General features: G+C 36.9%; 1 protein-coding gene across 1 annotated transcript in view; it reads left to right on the forward strand.

The window, feature by feature from the left end:
- The window catches only part of CATSPERE (catsper channel auxiliary subunit epsilon), a 259,066-nt gene that overhangs the window by 192,396 nt on the left and 47,575 nt on the right, over positions 1 to 19,095 (forward strand). The window contains exons 13-18 of the mRNA XM_067729520.1: positions 300 to 358; positions 2,473 to 2,548; positions 6,478 to 6,530; positions 8,607 to 8,657; positions 9,057 to 9,090; positions 9,159 to 9,238. Of these exons, the coding sequence (XP_067585621.1) occupies positions 300 to 358; positions 2,473 to 2,548; positions 6,478 to 6,530; positions 8,607 to 8,657; positions 9,057 to 9,090; positions 9,159 to 9,238 (353 nt within the window). The remainder of the gene's footprint in view (positions 1 to 299; positions 359 to 2,472; positions 2,549 to 6,477; positions 6,531 to 8,606; positions 8,658 to 9,056; positions 9,091 to 9,158; positions 9,239 to 19,095) is intronic.

Genomic DNA, 19,095 nt, shown 5'->3' on the forward strand with positions numbered 1-19,095 from the left:
TATAAATTTAAAATAAGAATATTGCAACAAAAGTCAAATGAGGGGGGAGAGAGAAGCAGTATAAATAAAAGAACTATGAAAATATAAAATTAAAAGTAAAATAAGGAAATGTAACAAAGTAAATCTAATATCTACATAATTGACGTTTCTGAGATAGAAAAGAAAAGAAATTAGAAAAAAAAGTGCTAAATATATTATTTTTCTTACCTAAAGAAAGATTTAAACCTGTCTTGAAAGTATCCATTGTCCCCATTCCCAATTTTCCTACTTTACATAAACTTTTTTATTTTCTTTTTCAGACAATAACATTTTCTCAGAATACAAATTATGAGGCAGTAGATGATTATTTCAAGTTGCAGTAAGTAAGACTTTTAAAAGAGCCTACTCAATATTAAATATGCTATTCAGGTTACTGATTTATATGTATTCTTTTATTTAAATGACCTCATATCCTTTTAAATATCCAGATTTCAAATTCCTTTAAATGTCTGGAAAGATGTGAAAATGGTATTCTGTATAAAAATGTAAAATACTCCTTTAATTAAATGAAAACATGACCTATCTGATGGTGCTATTCATCCAACTGAAGGTGCAAAAAACACCAGGCTATTTCTGAATTCAATAATTTTTGAGCACCTTTTATCATTCATTCCCATCCCGAAGTCTTTACATATTATCCTTAAGCAAAAACTAGAACTCTAATCCCAAAAAGTCTTTAATTATGAGTAGAGTCAGATAAAACACCATCTCTGAATCTTGGAATAAGGTAGCACCTAAACACTTAATTTCTGGAGGAAGGTAACCAACATGGAATTGTATCTTAAGGCATTAGGTTATCATTATGTCCCGACTCAATATGTTTTCTGGAAAGATAGCATTGTTCTTCTAAGGAAAAGTTCATTTTTCTTTAGGCTGCTACTCCACATGAGTTTGAATACCCACTCCATGCCAAGCACTCTAGGTGCTCAAAACACATGGTGAACAAGAAAGATAGAGTACTGTTGTCGTGAGACATATCTCTAGTGAGAGAAGAGAAGAAACAAGTAATCAAGTAAATAAACAAGATGGTCCCAAATAATTATAAGTGCTATTAAGAAAAATAAAGCAGAAAGAAGCAGTAGAGAGTGACCAGGAAGTGTAAGGAAAAATGCTACTTTAGACACAGTAGTCAAGAGAGGCTCAATACATCCCTTCCTCCCTAACTCACCAACTTTTCTCTTGATTCTTCTAATGTTGTGGGTTCCTTTGGATATTTTTGGTTTTGTGGATATTTACTCAGAATTCTGTTGCTGTACAATATATATCAAATTGTCCAGGATACTTTAGGTCAGTCCGAGACTTGAGAAAAAATACCAAAAGCTTTGAAATCAGCCATGGCAGAAAAAAAAATAAAAATCTACCTATAAGTAAAATTATGTAGAAAATTGAAGATGCAATATTTACTTTGGTGTCCTTTTCTTACAGATCTATACTATATTACTGAATATATCAACTCAAAGTTTCCATCAATTTGGGGGAAAAAGCCATAACTGGCATAATTATAAGATGCTTCCTGTTTTCAAAGGTGTTAAAGGAAATAAAAAATGTATCTTAGAGTTGATGAAATATGGTACAGTGATTTAAAAATATAAAAATGTGCTATTTGTATCCTCACTTATTTAGTACATTTTATATCTAATATATGATAAATATTAAAATATAATGAATATTGGAAGGAAAAGAACATTTGTTTGTGGTTAGTGTGTTTGTGGGGTTTTTTTCCCAAATTTTTCAAAAAGTAAAAACCTTACTAGGGGCAGGGAAGGAATAATACTTTCGATTTTTTTTCTTCTGTAATTTTTGAGCCTTCCTATTTTGCCTGAGCACAAAATTATTCACTTGCATTTCATAATCTACAAAGGCATTATGTCTGATCTCTCTTTTGCTTCCAGTCAGATCATATTATGCAGCATAATGTGGCTCAGAAAACTAACTTCATAACTTAATATCTATTGTTCCAAAAGCATTATCAATAGGAGGAAAAAATCTGTAGAGGCTAGAGAAGGAAACTGTGCAATGGCTACGGCCTTGTAATACTGTCAGGAAGCAGGGCAAGATGTCAGCAGCAAAGCCCCATTCTCAGGAGACTGAGGGTGTGAATGAAACAGAGGGCTTGAAAGGCTGATAGAAGCTCATTTTTATTTCCTTTTGTGCCTATCCTATGCTGGCCAAAATATGGGATACCATGAGTTGGGAGTGACTTTAGGATATGACCACAATGCATCTTAGCAGAAACTGCGAACAGTCACCACCACCACCACCAGGCCTCTAGAATTCCTCATGAGCGGGGGTGGGGTGGGGGGGTGGGGGGGGGTGTGGTGGCAGTTCAATCACAACATATTAATGGGACTTTTCATCTGTTCTGCACAAAGGCACACTCATGGCTACCTCCCTTGTGATTCTATAATCTCCTGTACGTGTTGTTTCTCCTAGATACCAGAACACAGGTCTTCTGCTTGTTCACATTAGACCTAGTGAACATGCAAAAACGTGTCCAGTCTCCCAAAAGGTAAGTGACATTGGTAGAAAACTGAAAATTTTACTTCAATAATACATGGGTGGTAAAACTAAATAGTACATATTAACTCCATTCAATACCACTCCCCCTAATATGTAGCAACATTTTGTAATGTTTCACTGTAGAGAGAGCATAATTTTACTTTGGAAAAGGTTAGATTACTGCCCTCCATGAGTTTACCATCGGAATATAAATGCTTACAAAGATGTAAAATTATTAGTTTTTGAACATAAATAAAATTGTGTAGAGGAAAACTGAAATTAATAAGAACAGCTAAAGTTGGATATGGTTTGTCAGAGAAGACTGCCAGTCATATCCATATTTATGCTATGTTTATTTATTTTAAAAATTGGATCGGGCTTCCCTGGTGGCGCAGTGGTTGAGAGTCCGCCCTCCAATGCAGGGGATGCGAGTTCGTGCCCCGGTCTGGGAAGGTCCCACATGCCACGGAGCGGCTGGGCCCGTGAGCCATGGCCGCTGAGCCTGCGCGTCCGGAGCCTGTGCTCCGCAACGGGAGAGGCCACAACAGTGAGAGGCCCGTGTACAGCAAAAAAAAAAAAAAATTGGATCATTTCTTCATTCAAAAAATTTTATTGTGTGCCTACCACGTTTCTATGTTTCAGTCTGTGTGCTAAGTAATGGGAGTTACAAAGATGAAAAGAGTCTCTTCCAAAGGGGAAAACATAAACTAGTGTAAAAGAATGTGAGATATACAGTTACCAAATAGCCCAGAGAACAAAGTAAGCAATTTTGATTGGGAGGGGAAAGGTGAAAAGAAGGTGATGCGTAAAATGATTGTTGAAGAGTAAGTAGAAGTTGAGCAGGAAGAGGCATATACAAAAGCACAGCAATGTGATATAGCAGTGGGGTGTTCAGGCAATCACCCACCACCACCTCCTTTGAGTCTTTGTTCCACACTGAGGGATGCCTCCTCTCTTTATTCCTTCTCATTCCAACTAATAATCAATAAACATATATTGAGCGCCCACTATATATCAGGCATAGCACAATGGGGAATACCTACATGAAGAATTCAAAGTTAAATGAGACATAGTCCCTGCTCTTCAGGACCCCAGCACCAAGAACCTCTTCCTACCAGGGAAAGGTTCCATGAATTTAAATGTATTTATTTGGCTGCACCAGGTCTCAGTTGCAACACACAGGATCTTCATCGATGCGTGCAGGATCTTCATTGCATGTGGGATCTTTTCAGTTGCGGCATGGGAACTCTTAGTTGCAACATGTGGGATCTAGTTCCCTGACCAGAGACCAAACCCAGGCCCCCTACATTGGGAGCACGTAGTCTTAGCCACTGGACCACCAGGGAAGTCCCAAGGTTCCATGAATTTAAAGGGAGCCTTGAACTGAGGCAAACGTGATCCATCCTTGAGCACTGCTGACACACACTGCTTCCCCAGGAAATTGCCTGCAGGTACATACTGACCACTCCCCCTGTTTATCCACCATGCTGCCTACCCAGCTTAATTCTGCTGAGGAGGCAAAAAAAACAGCAACCTAGCGAGTTCCTGCCTCAGACTTGGTCTGCATTTTCTATCTTCAGCTCCTCGACTGCTCTACCGTATTCCATATAAGATGCCTTCCTGAAGCACCGTGGTTTCCTCCATCTTTTTCCTGTCTAATTTATAGATTTGTTAGGGATCCTCATTCACCCTATCCTGCCCAGCCCAGGCATTACAAAAGCATGTTAACCTAACCTGAGTTCAAATCCAAGCTCTACCACCTACTGGCTTCAAGAAGCTCCTAAACACTCAGTCTCAGCTGCCTCATTTGTAAAAGGGGAAATATAATATCCATCTCACAGTAGTTATCTACTTTGTTGAGAGTATTAAATAAGATTATTTGTGTAAAATTCCCAGAATGATACCTGTCACAGAGTAATTATCTAATATCACTGGTTTCTTCCTTGGCACACCCCAAGACATGGACCGTTCAAATCCAGCCACCATCTGTGCCCATTTCAGGTAGTTTGTATTGACCCACCCACTGAAATAGAATGGAGAGTATGCCATATAGTAGAAGATAATGGACTATGCCATAGCCCTTTGGCAACAGGAAAATGTGGCCTTGTGGAGGTAGGTCCTCTAGCTAGCCAAGAAAATAAAAACCTGTACACAACTACAAGGTATGCTCTCAATCACAGGGACCCTTCTTTGTGCTCCTATCCCCACTGGTAAGCAAGTCATCGGCCTCCCGGATAAATATTATAGACAGAGGGCCCACAGACTTCTTCTCTAGTTGGATGAAGTTAAGCCCTTGTTAAACCTGCTGGACCAACTGGACCATGGACTGAGCCATTTGAACATGAGCCTGCTGTCTTTGTTACTTAGTCTTCATAGCCTGCAGCAGAGCAGCAAATAGAACTGACAGCACCAACAGGGCTGCATCTCAGTTTTTTAACTGTACACCAAGAACCAGAATGCAATGAGGCCACCCTAGTAAACCAGTCCTCAGAGGGTGTTAGTAATTCCTTCCAAGATGAAGTTTCCCAGGGACAGATGACTACACTCTGTCTAATATATTGTCTACCAACATTTCTGTGTTGAAGGCCTTTAGAATTCCTGTCTCAGTTCAGTTGTTCTGTCCAGTTCGAGGGAATACGCTGTGTCTGATTCTGAGCTAAGGCAGAAACAGTTTTGCCTGTCTCTGTACTTAAGAGAATAACATTAAATAAAGAAAACTACTACATTCATTGTTTTCATTTGGGCTATATGTCAGAATTTCTCTGTTAAGTTTCCTGTCCCAAGGAAAATGTGTCAGCCCTCCAGCAGTGGGTACCCTACAAAACAGTCTTATTCATACTTCCCACATTCTGTACCCATGCTCCTGTTCCAGAGCCACCTGCAGGTCAACTCATGTATTTTAATCTGAGTCATGGTTGTTAATTCTGAGACTAGGAATGATTTCTGTGAACTAAGACCCATAAAAGAAGAGATGTTACAAATAAGATTATCAAGTGATGGCGTGTCCTAACTATGAAAAACTTGAGGACCTCAGCCAACCATGTACCATATATGGATAATTTAGTAAAGATAAAGGGCAGACACATGTTTCTAAACACATTTGATGGGAAAAGATTTAATAATGATGGAGAGCAAGGACTGTGGGTAGAGTTGTTGAGAGAACAAATCAGGTCCTATGGGTGAGGTCAGATACTTCAAGAAATAAAATCCATGAACTCCTGCTGTGGAGCATGCCTTTCAAATGAAGACTGAAAGCTCCTGGCTTAGCAGGTGCAATTCTTTAAATCCATCAAGCTTGGCTGGACATCATTCTCTAACCCCAGCCTCCTGATCCCCAAGGGTGTTTTTAGATTTGCCTTGTGGAAATATGCAACATACAGGACATGTTTAAAACAGAAGGCAAGTATCTAAATCCCAATTAGAAAGCCTGGGGTGGGGGTTGGAGAGGTGGGCAGGGTAGACAGTAGTGAGTAAGGTGTCCTGGAGCCAGGTAGAAATATAGGTAGCTTATCCCAGTTGAGGAAGAACCAGGACCCTGACTCTAAAAAGAAGTCAAGTTCGTGTTTCCATAACATCTTACGGAAAAACCTGGACGAATTTTTTGGCCCACTCACTATTACAGAAACCTGCCATGTGAGTCAGGTGCAAGCTGGAACTACAGAGTTGATAGTCATGGTTGCAGAGGTAGTAGTGAGCGATCACATCGAAGTAAGAAAGCAGAGACCCAACCTTTGGGCCTTGTGAGCAGTAAGGGTGAAAGGAAGCAAAGAAAGAAAAAAGTGATCGAAGAAGGAGGAAAACAGCACAGAGCAGTATAACAAAACTCTACATTTAAAAGGTTATTTCAAATCTAAAATGTAATTGCTTTTAGCTGTAGTAATATTCTAGATCATGTGAATTAGAACCACTAAACTCATCACCTAAATTACTTTACTTTAGGTGTTCCAAATATCTGTTGGCTGTGATGCTAATAAATTCATTGCTGTTAAAGGGCAAGTATATTTGCATTTGACTTGTCTTATTCTTTATGTTTAAAAACGAATGGTGAACTATACGGTAATTACTAGCAATAATATTAGCCCAATGACTGACATGTCCATATGAAATCCATTCATTATAAGTTGATAATTTGTCCAAACCTGACTTGTTTGAACTTTTTTGCCAAGTCAAATATTACATTTGAATCATATTCAAATATTACATTTGGATCAGACAGACTTAACCTCTATCTCCATTACCAGCATTTTTCTCTACCTTCCCTTTTCATAAGCCAGTTTCCATCCTTTGCATTACCTCCCTCAGCTCTTCAGTGTACAACTCATTTCCAGAGAAATGAGAGGGAGAAAAACTTACCTCTGTTGTCCATCCTACTCAAACCAGTTATAATTTCATTTCTGTCAGAGAACTGCTTGTAACCACAAGAGAGAAGCCTCAGTTTCCTGCACCTTTTTCCATGAGAAAGTTTTTTAGAGCAAACCTAACAGAACCACAAGTGTTTCCTTCAGAGAATCCCAAGGTGTGACTTTTATTGATTTTTACTATGGTTCACAATGAAGCACACTGGAACTTGTGTCATCCACAGCTCTTTCTTCTGCATGGGAGAGAATAAAGGTCAGCATACACAAATCTGTTTAACTGAGGTGGAATGTATAATGGAGACAAAAATGTATTGAAATTCATTTCCTGTGGTTAGGGTGAGGGTGGGGTAACATTGACTCTTATCTGAATCTATTTATGAAGTGGCTTGCTCTCATCCAAAACAAAGGTCTATTCATCTGTCATTCTAATAAGCTTTTGAGTAGTAAATTGTTAAAATCAGTTGCCGGACAGATAATTAAATATTCCCATCTCATTCAGCAAGGAATTTGCATTTCCCGTAAGTCCTTTTCCAGAAAACACAAAGGCTAACGGAATTAAACAGCCTATAGCATCTTATTTCTGGGATGGTCTACATCCTTGCTCCTTAGAGTATAAACTATGGACCAGCAGTGGCATCACCTGGGAACTTATTAGAAATGCAGAATCTCAGGCCTCACCTCGTACCTGCTGAGTCAGAACCTCTGTTTTAACAAAATTTCCAAGATTAGTAGGGCCATTAAAATTTGAGAATAACTGCTCTAAGCAACATGTTACCAAAATCAATTGCCAGTACCCCTGCATGCAGTATCATTGCATGAAGATTTCCTTCTTCAGTGAGATGCAAAACAGCTTGAATCAATCTGTTTCTGGGAAGGTTTAGAGAGCAATTGTCAAACTAGGTTGCTCGCCAGAATCACCTGGAGAGCATGTCTGAAAACACAGATTTCAGGACCTCTTTCCAGATCTCTCAGTCAATGACCCACTGCTCTGGAACTCTAAAAATGACCCTAATTTCTTGGATTCAGGTTGTGGTTGGTCTAAGTTTTCACAATCAGCAAAGGATACCTATGGGGCCAATGATACTTCTGACAGGAGAGTTGTCACTGAAGGAGGGCATCTCTTGGGGTCTAATTTGAATTCAGGGTGGGAGGTGGTCCTAGTCTTCCAATATCTATATAAACACAGCAGTGACTGGGGTTCCTTCTGAGTCACACTGGAAGCAGCCAGCAAAAATGGTCAAATGAATAATTTAACTTACTAAAAACTCTATCACTTTATAGACCATGATAGCCTTATGTCTGCATAAACCCTAACTAGAAATTATGTGAATTCTTAAAATAGATCCTTACCTGTGCAACTGAGTCTCTAGTAGCAATTAGAACTCTGTGTTTTAAAAAATTATTAAGAATGAAACAGTCCAAAGAAATTTGTCTTTACTTTGATGGATTTTCTACAAATTTTCACATGTATCAAATATAAGAGATAAATCAGTATATTTCAAATTCTGGTACATTCAGAAACATTTGTGAAGCTGAGTTTTAAAAATAGAAATGCTAGGACTACACACCAACCCCAAAGATTCTAATTCAATAAGTGATGATTCTGTGATACTTTCGAGTTCAAGAATCACTGAGTTAAATGATTAAATGTTTGTGCTAGTAAGTAAGGAATGATGATATTACAACTTCATTATGTTTTATTTTTTGTAGATTTGATCAAAAAGAATGCCTTCAGCATGATTTTTTTTACATCATTGAAAAGTAAGAAGTATTTTTTGACATAAACATTGAGTTTTATATTAATGTAGTATCAATAATTTAGAATCAGTATTTATTCCTATTATCATCAGTCTTTTCTGATATATACATTTATTGCTATAAATTTACCTCTAGGCACTGATTTTGCTGCACCTCACAAATTTTGATAAGTTGTGTTTTCATTTAGTTGAACATATTTTCTAACTTCTCTTAAGATTTTGTCTTTGATCCGTGTGTTATTTAGAAGTATGTTGTTTAATCTCCACATATTTTAGGAGTATTTTGTAATTATGGTTATCTGTTTGACTTTTGTGATACCTCTTTACCCAAACAAAGTAGTGGTTTTAATTTTTAAGTTTGAGAAGAGGAAAGATTCTAAGTAATGAAAGTGTCTTTTTACAGGTCATATCTGAGGGATCGACCATCTAAACACTTGGTAAGAAAACTATAATTTTGTCAATCAGCCAAATATAGAAAATAACTAAAGCATTTTTCCTTTTCCAGAGAGTAAAATATAATTGGGAAAAATATGGCTGCCCACTGAGAGTTGATTTCAGAGAAAAGTTTCACCCTGTGGTTCAACTGTAAGTATATTCTCACTAAAAATTTTAACTTAGTTTGAAAGTTTCAAAATAAAAGTATGAAAAGAAGCCTAATTAATCATGCATTTAATAATAAATATTTTTGAGCACCCAAATATATGCAACACTAGGTTTTCAGTACTAGTTATGGAAAATTGGATGGTCCATGGTCCCTGCATGTTGAGGGAGATTACAATTTAGAAGTTGAGACATAAGTAGGTAAGAGAGCTGAGACTCCTCTCATGGATGCAGACAGTCTCCTAACCCCTGCTTTATCCTCTCTAAATCTCTCCCCAACCTTCAGCGCCCCTCCCTGTTATAGGAACTATCTCCCCCTGGTGACATATGACTTTTCTTTCCATGTGCCAATAACTGAATGCTCGCAAAGAGAGAAACTAGATTACTAATAAGGAATAGTACGTGGGGAGATTTCAAAAATATTATCTCTAACTTAATTTTTATAAATAATGTTTCATAAAAAAAATGAATAAAATGCTACAAGGAAGGCTTTTCCAAGTGATTTTGTGCTAGTTTGCTTGCTTCTCTGACTTTATTCTAGATTTATGATTATAAAAAAGTTACAAAGCTTGTTACAAAATTAAAAATATAGAAAAATATGAGACAAGTGACCTAGGTTTCTATTTTTTTTTTTTTGCTATTATAAACAAAATTGTGGTGAATATCCATTTATATAAATGTATGGACATTAGTCCAGATATGCCATGAGGATAAATTACTGGATAATTTATCCAGTAAATTTGTCCAGTAAATTTATCCTCATGGCAGAGGATAATTACTGCCATGAGGATAAATTACTGGAAGTGAAATTCCTATGAGCAAAACATCAAAATTTTAGTCAATGCTTTCAGCTTTTGGGGCCCTCAGGCTGAAGACAGCTTCTGAGATCTCTTAGGGTGTGTAGGTGTGAAGTAATGAATCAGGCACTCCAATTTAGTTTTGCCATCAGAGCTTTCCCTGTTGGAATCCAGAAGGCCTCTGCCAGCACGTACTGCCCCCCACTTCTCATCTATGACAGTTCTAAGATTCTGTGCTCTGCCCTAACCCTCTTATGTTACCCTCCTACAATCCCTCTGTCATGGGTTCTCTGAGCAATCAGGCTAATCTGCTATCTTCTTTAGTTTCAATCTTCTAGACATCTAATCATGCCACTTCTTTTCTTGGGCACCCTAGGCACTCCTTCCCCTGCTGAGACCTAGTTTTTTTCTTTGTTTTTTTTGTTTGTTTTATCTAGTGCCTAATCCTCCAGTGGTAAAAAAAATCTCAATGTTCTCTCTCAGAGAAGTGCACTCTTCAGTTCATATCATCATTATTAAACACCTACTTTGCACCAATTACTGTGCTAGGTACTGGGAATTCAAAAATGACTAACCCAGAATTTCTGCTCTCAAGAGCTCAAGAGTCTGATAAATTAGATATGAACTGATATGCTAAATGGAACAATAGAAAGAAATGACATGGGTGGTTGGTATTGAAACTGAAAAGAAAAGAATCCAACTCAGCTATAAAAGGGAGAGGGGCTCTGGAAAGTGTGCCCAGAGCATTTGAGCTGAGTCACTGAGTCTTAAATTATAACGAATATCTAGCTGAAGGCAGAGAAGAGAAGGAGAAGTGGGGAAGGTAAAAGGGAACTCCAGTGAGTAAGCCTTTCAAGCAAAAATGATAGTTAGAGGAAGAAATTTCATAGTTCAAATGGTATAATGTTATCAGAGCACATAGTGAGGCATCATGTATCAGTAGAAAAGGCTGGGAAACTAGCTAGGTAGAGTCCAGCTCATGGAAGACTTTCTATCCATTCTTATGGTAGAGTGGCATGATTAAATATTTGCTTTAGCTAGTTCTCTCTGGAAGAAGTATAGAAGATGAATTTCAGGGAAACATGTCTAAGTAAGGAGACCAGGTAGTAAACTGTACTGGTAGTCCAGGGAGGAAAAAAAAAACAAATGACTGAGATAGCAACAAAGACAAAAAAGAGGAATCACTTATGAGAAAATTACTCTTAGTGACAGGCAGGGCTTGATAATTGATAGATGTGAGTGATGAGGGAAAGAGAGAATGAGGAAGATGAATGAGTCAAAGGTAATATCAATCAGGAGAGATTTTCTGCAAACTTCTACTACTGTTATCTATTCATCTTCAAGCATCTGTGCCCATTAACTCTGTCTGTCTTCCTGTCACCATAGATAAAGTATATGGGTATCTAAGGCCTGTCCCTCCATTTGTGAACTGGATACCTACACCCTTTCCTAATTAAAACCACTGTTCCTGAAATTGCCCCCTCTTTCTCCTGCATCATCAGCTTTACCCTGTCTACTGGATCATCATACAAATATGCAATTCTTTCCGTCACCAAAACCAAAACCTAAACCAAAACAAAAACCCTCTCTTGACCCCACTACCCCTCTCGCTACTATACTCACTGTCACCAGCTCTTCTCCTATCCTCTCCCAAATCTTTCTCAGTCAGGATTTTACCCCCACCACTCCATTGGCACTGCTAGTCAATGTGACCAACAGCCTTGGCCTCCGTATTGCTAAACTTAGTGGTCAATTCTCAGGTCTCATCTTACTTGATCTCATTAACAAGAATTGACAGTTGATTATTTCCTCCTACTTGAAATATTTTCCTTATTGGGTTTCCAGCATATCACATTTTCCTACTTTTCCTGCTACCTCACTGATAGCTCCTCCTTAATTTCTTAGTTTCTCCTTTTCTCCATGACTTTTTAATGTTGGAATGCCCCAAGGCTCAAAGCTTTCTTTTCTTTTCTCCACTTCAACTTTCTCTTTCAGTGATGCCATCCAGTCTCATGGACTCGAATGTCTCAATATATTGATAAACCCCAAAACTGTATCTTCAGCCTGAATATCCTCCATTGTATTAGTCAAATACGGCTAGGCTATGCTGCAGTAAAAAACCCTGGCATCTCTGTGCTTAACCTTTTTCATGTCATAGTCTGACATATTTCGTACCTACATCATCTTGACACGGCCTCCTAGACTACCACTATGAAAGGGGAAAACTGGAAAAAAAAAAAAAAAGACTAGAGGATTTCCTGCGATATCTTAAAGGGTTGGGCCTAGAAGTGGTTTACATCATTTCCACCCACATCCAATTATCTGGAACCTAATGCCACAGCCCTAATCTAACTCCAAGGTGGGCTAGAAAATGTAAACAGGCACAGGGTTATTTGGTGAGCACTAACAGTGTCTGCAAAACTCTTGAACTCCAGACCCATAAATCCACATAGATGTTGAATACATAAATCACTTTTCTACTTAGATATTGCCTAGATATATCAAACAACCTGTTCAAAACTGAACTCCTGATCTTACCCTCAAAATCTGCTCCATCAATAGCATTCCTCATTTCAACTGATATCAGCCCTATCCTTCTGGCTGTTTGGGTCAAACTTTGGAATCACCCCAGCCACTCTTCCTTTTATATCTTTCATTCAATACATCAGTAAATCCTATTGGCTCTATCTTCAAGATACCTACAGAATCTGACTATTTGTCACCACTTGAACTGCTAACACCCTGATCCAAGCCATCACTACTTGCCTGGATTATTAAAATAGCCTTTCTGTTGGTCTCCCTGCTTCCACCCTTGCATCTCTATAGCAGCAACAGTGAATCATTTAAAATGGTTAGAGCACATCACTCCTAAGCTCAAAATGTATAATCACTGAGTAAAAGCCAAGTCGTTACTCTGATTTACAAAGCTCTATGTGATCTGCTGTCCTGTTACCTTTCTCCTGATGAGCTTCACCTCACTTACTCCATTCTACTCACTTGGCCTCCTTATTGTCCCTCAGGTAAGCCAAGCAGATTCCCACCTCAGGGCCATTGTACCTGCTGCTTGCTGTGCCTGCAATGCTCTTTCCCCAGATGTTCACTTAGTTTGTTCTCTCACTTCCTTCAAGTCTTTGCCCAAATGTCATTTTCTTAAAGAGACTTATGCTGACTGTCATGTTTAAAATTATAAGCTGCCTCTGCACCACCTTCACTCCTCACCTGTCTTTTCTGTTCATGGTATTTATTACCAGCTAACAAATTACTTATTTAACTTGTGTATTGTCTTTTCTCCTCTACTATAATGGAAGTTCCATAGAGAAGAGCTTTTTATTTAGTTAGTTCACTGCTATATCCTCCAGCACCTAGATCACTGACTAGCATATAGTAAGCAATCAATAAATATTTGCTGAATGAACTCATGAATTTTATGTCTATGGCTTCCCTAAACTGGACAAAGTTTAATACCATCAATTGTAATATAAAATAGAGAATAAAGGGTATGCTTACAGGGGAAGATGACTAGTTGATTTTTAGACATTTTGAATTTGAGTCTGTGTGACATCCAGAAGGAGATGTGCAATAAAATGTTAAACTGAAGCATCTGAAGTTCACGTAAACTGTCTGAGCTAGAGATATATTTGGAAGTCAATAAAAATTTTGTGATATTAAGAATTGTTGTGGGTGATCATAAAGAATTGTTGGGGTACATAGGAGGTCAAATTGTACCCCTCTTCCCTGACCAAATCCTGAGTGAGTTGAATAATATGGGTCAGAAGAAGAATGTTATTACTCATCACTTTTTACTGACAAAAAGTATATATTGACAGATGTAGCTTACATTTGCAGAAAGTGAACTTCCTGATACTACACCACTAATACTATACCTAAAAGGGTTAAAAAGAATCATCTCCCCAGTCACACATATTGTTGATCCACTGTTGGTCTCTCATCTTGGAGGCACTTTAAATGTATAACAAATGAGAAAAGAACATGTTATCCTACAAGTAATTCACTCATAAGAAGAAAAATGTGAAGCTAAGCCAAGCATGCCCAGCTTATTCTTTTCTAAGTTATCAATCATTTAAGTCAACCCACTTCCCAAGGGGCAAAGTGAATAGAAGAGCAAAGATAGACCAAGAATGTTATACTCATTGAGCTCCCTCCACATAAAAGGAAGTATCAAAAGTTTTGTTTCATTTTAACCGTAATATGGAAAATAAGAGTTATGAGCCAAAGATTTACGCTACTAAAAAACAAACAAAAAAAACCAATATTCAAACATGGTGAGAGGAAAAAAAAGTCTAGAAATAAGAGCCAGAAAAAAACATTCAGAGAAACACAAGGACAACATAGATAATGTGGAATTGTGGAAGCAAAGACAATAGGAATTTTTTTTCTTTGTCTTTTATTTATTTATTTATTTTGTTTTGGTTTTCTGGGTTTTTTTTTTAACATCTTTATTGGAGTATAATTTCTTTGCAACGGTGTGTTAGTTTCTGCTTTATAACAAGTGAATCAGTTATAGCTATACATATATCCCCATATCTCTTCCCTCTTGCGTCTCCCTCCCTCCCACCCTCCCTATCCCACCCCTCTAGGTGGTCACAAAGCACCGAGCTGATCTCTCTGTGCTATGCGGCTGCTTCCCACTAGCTATCTATTTTACATTTGGTAGTGTATGTATGTCCATGCCACTCTCTCTTTGTCCCAGCTTACCCTCCCCCCTCCCCACAATAGGAATTTTTTTTTTTTTTTTTTTAGCAGTACGCGGGCCTCTCACTGTTGTGGCCTCTCCCGTTGCGGAGCACAGGCTCCGGACGCGCAGGCTCAGCGGCCATGGCTCACAGGCCCAGCCACTCCACGGCATGTGGGATCTTCCCGGACCGGGGCACGAACCCGTGTCCCCTGCGTCAGCAGGAGGACTCTCAACAACTGCGCCACCAGTGAAGCTCACAATAGGATTTTTTAAGAAAAAATGAGTAAAAGAGTCAAATTCAGAGAGACTACTAAACCATCACCGAAAATGTCCATTGGATTTGACATTAGAATAGCATTAGTGAACTTTATAAGAGTAGTTTCTATGAAATGATGAGAACAGACAGAAGTCAGATTGCAGGGCGTTTGCAAAATCAAAGATTTTTATGTAGGGGCAAAATGTAGCCTACACTTTTTCAACTTTTGGTTGAAATTTACCTATAGAGTAAAACACAAAATCATGAGGTTTCTTTTTTTAGGATAAAAGATATCAGCATGTTTACAATTCAAGTTTACAGTTTACATGTTACAGTTGAGCTTTCTTTAATAAAGGAAGAAAAGTTTAAAATCAGTCATTCTGAATATGGTAATGCAACAGACTGAGCTCACTTGAACCACTCCCCATCCACACATAATCCTTGATAAAACATAACAAAATAGTTTATGCATAGCCAAACTTGAAAAAAAGAAAGAGCAATCTCTAGGTGATACAAGTAAAGAGAGAACTCTAAGAGTAGTCAGCTCCAGGTGATCTACTGTAGTCCAGGAATATTGATCTGGGATACTGGAAGTAGGAATTAGGAGATAGGGTTTTAAAGCCTCTGTGGGGCCAGGAAGGTCTTTCATAAATCCAGGATATATGAAGACTAGAAAATTCTACTCAATGACCAGAGAAACAAGGAAGAAAGTTTTACCTGCATGAATGTGGGAAAAATATCTCCTGTAAGAATGTTAAATGTCAACCTCAGGCTGTATGTGGACAGGGATCTAAATTTAATGTATATACACAGGAAAAGACTATAGTAATAAAAATCAATAGATGAAAAAAGAAGCTTAAAAACATGTCACGTAGCCATAAAATCCCTAAGGCTCCAACAGAAGCAATTGAAAAAGTAAATCCAGTGCATAAGACTCCCACTGGAAAAATCACCACCACCAAAGAATTGTCAATAAATGTTTACCAACCATATGAGGAAATGGGAGAGTTAGAAGATAAAATAAATTGAAAGATAGGCCCAACAAAACTAAAAATAATGAAGCAATCTGAACAATACATAAAATATTGTTAAAGAAAAATAAAGAAAAAGGAAGACAAATAAAACAAACTATAACAAAAAATATGACTATGAAAAGAAAGTAGGGGGACTTCCCTGGCAGTACAGTAGTTAAGACTCCACATTCTCAATGCAAGGGGCATGGGTTTGACCCCAGGTTGGAGAACTAAGATCCAGCATGCCACACAGTGTGGCCTAAAAAAAAAAAAAAGAAAGAAAGAAAAGAAAGTAGGCATATTTTAAAAAGATAGAAATTCTAGATATAAAATCATAGCTATTAAATTCAAAAGTTTAGAGATGATTACAAACCACTAAAGATATGGGTAAAGAGACGGTTACAAAAAAAAAGAAAGAAAGAAAGAAAGAGAGAGACATGGAAATCAACCAGAATGCAGCACAAATAGTTAAGGAGATATAGAAATAAGAAAGAAGTTAAGAAAAAATTGAGAAAAGAATGACAAATTCTTCTAACATGTGCCTAATAGTTTTCTCCAGAAGAAGAAATTAGAGAAAATGGGTTGGAAAGGGAAGTGAAACTCAATCAAATAAAATGTGAAAACTTTCCATAATTTATTAAAGGCCTAAGTCATCAGGGTGAAAATTGACACAAAGTCTTAAGTAACTCAAAATGAAATCATAGAACACAAAAGAAAAAGAGAAAATATTTATATGCTGCCATACAGATAAGATAGATTACCCACAATAGACTGCCACTTATATTGAGAGATTTATTATCAGCAAAAATAGGACAAAAATAATAGAATGATATTTTCATTGATCTGAGGGAAAAGAATGTTAATCTTAGATTGTAAATCTAGATAAACTTTTATTAGAGAGTTAAGGTGAAATAAATACCTATACAAATAAAGAGTTTACATTAAAAATCCTTAATAAAAACAAAACAAAAAACTACTGAAGGATTTTATTCAATAAGAAGAAAAATAAGCCCAAAAAGGAAAATAACAAAGTAGAGGAATCAATCATAAGGAAAGAAATTATTGGTTAAAGTAAAGAAAGATAAACTGTAGAAATAAATTTTAAGAATAATATCTTTGATGGATGTGAAAACAAGATGGAAATGAAATAATACTACTCAACATGTGGAATTGAAGTAAGATGATTAGAGTTAAATTATTCTGAAATCTTAGCATTGTTTAGGCGTGGGGTCAAGACTTTTAAAGTGAAGAGTCACTAAAAGAAGAATAGAAAGAACAAAGTGGGGTTATTTTTGAAAAAACTTGATAAGAAGAAAACTTAATGAACATACAAAATACCGTTTTCTTTTCCTCCAGGACACACACCTAGACTCTGTTTCTAAACATGCTTTGCAGTTAGGTGAGGCCATATGCCTGAATACTGCACAGTGGAATGTGGACCAAAGTGTCACATGACCAGTCAGGCTTGGACTCTGCCCCCCATAAAAAAAATTAAGTTTTGCATAATCCTCCCAGCTATCTCTTTTTATCTTCTATCATCTGCCAGTTTTGGAGAATCCAAAAAGGACTCAGAAACATTATGGTCTACTAAATGGAAAAAAGTCTGGGTTTCTAAAGGATTATGTGGAGCAGAGCATCTCCCCTCATCTAATTCCACCCACAGTGGACCATAAAATGAGTAAGGAATAAACTTTATTGTGTTAACTTACTGAGATTTTGAGGCTTGTTGTACCAATGAAGTTAGACCAACTTAAACTATTGAGCAATGCTATAGATGAAGAGAGAAAAAAATACAGAGTTAGTAAAAAGAAAAAGTTACATAGTAGAAATACATATAAATATATTAATAATGACCAAAATTTTAAAGCACTTACCTCTATATTAAAAGACAATAATTCTAAGATTGCATTTTTAAATGAAGTCAGGTATATGTAATTTATGAGAGAAATATCCAGTTAGACCTTAGAAGAACGTTCAGCAAGTGGAATTCAGGATCAAAATACAATAAATTAAAATGTCTCCATACATCAGTAAATGCTAACTAGAATATATAGTTGACCCTTGAACAGCCCTCCATGTACATATAATAAATAATAATAGTAATAATAATAAAAATAATAAAATTCACATATAACTTATAGTTGGCTCTCCACACAAGTGGTTCCTCCATACTGCTGTTCCACATCTGTGGATTTAAACCTACCACAGATTTTGTAGTACTGTAGTATTTACTATTGAAAAAAATCTGCATATAAGCACACTCACACGGTTTAAACCCATTGTTTTTGAGGGTAAACTGTATAATAGAAAAATTATTCCATTCACAATAGCAAAAATAAAATAAAGTAGAATAGATTTAATAAAAGTTGTACAAGATCTGTATAGCAAAATTTATAAAATATTATTAAATACATAGAAGAGGAATATAATACTTGAAAAACTATACCACATGTTTTGATAGAGAGACTCAGTATTACAAAGGTATCAGTTCTTCTCTAATCTATCCATAACTTAAATGAAATTCCAATAAAATTTCATCAGGGTTTTCAGCAAAATTTAACAAGTAGGTCCTAAAATTTATATAGAAAAACAATGGGCTAAAAATATCCAGTCAAATATCTTCCAGAATTGAAGTTCTAGAAATGGCAAAGTAGTTTTATTTGACATACACTCTGCCCAATACCAACTATATATGCTCTAGACAAACTCTAATAAATAATTCTTTAGAAGCATTAGAGAGCAAAAACTGCAAAAGACATGATCCTTGAAAGAAGGAAAGATTTCTAAGTAAGACTGTCCTCTGAAGTCACTTCCTAGTTTTTGGCAGGGTATGTGAGAATCAGGCTTTAACAGAAAATGACAGATCTACTGGACTTAAGAGATAGACAGTGAAGTATGTGACTGTGAAACAGCTATAAATTTAGGTGAAAAACCTTGGAAAGGACAGCATCATGCAGGAGGAGCAATAAAAGTATAGAAAACTTTTTCCTCAAATTCTTGAACTGTGCATGTGTAAGGAAAGGAAGCAGAGATTTCAATAGTTACCTGATGCTGGGAGACAAATCTGGACAAAGTCACAC

Source organism: Pseudorca crassidens, chromosome 2 (genome assembly GCF_039906515.1).
Source record: "Pseudorca crassidens isolate mPseCra1 chromosome 2, mPseCra1.hap1, whole genome shotgun sequence".
NCBI lineage: Eukaryota > Metazoa > Chordata > Mammalia > Artiodactyla > Delphinidae > Pseudorca > Pseudorca crassidens.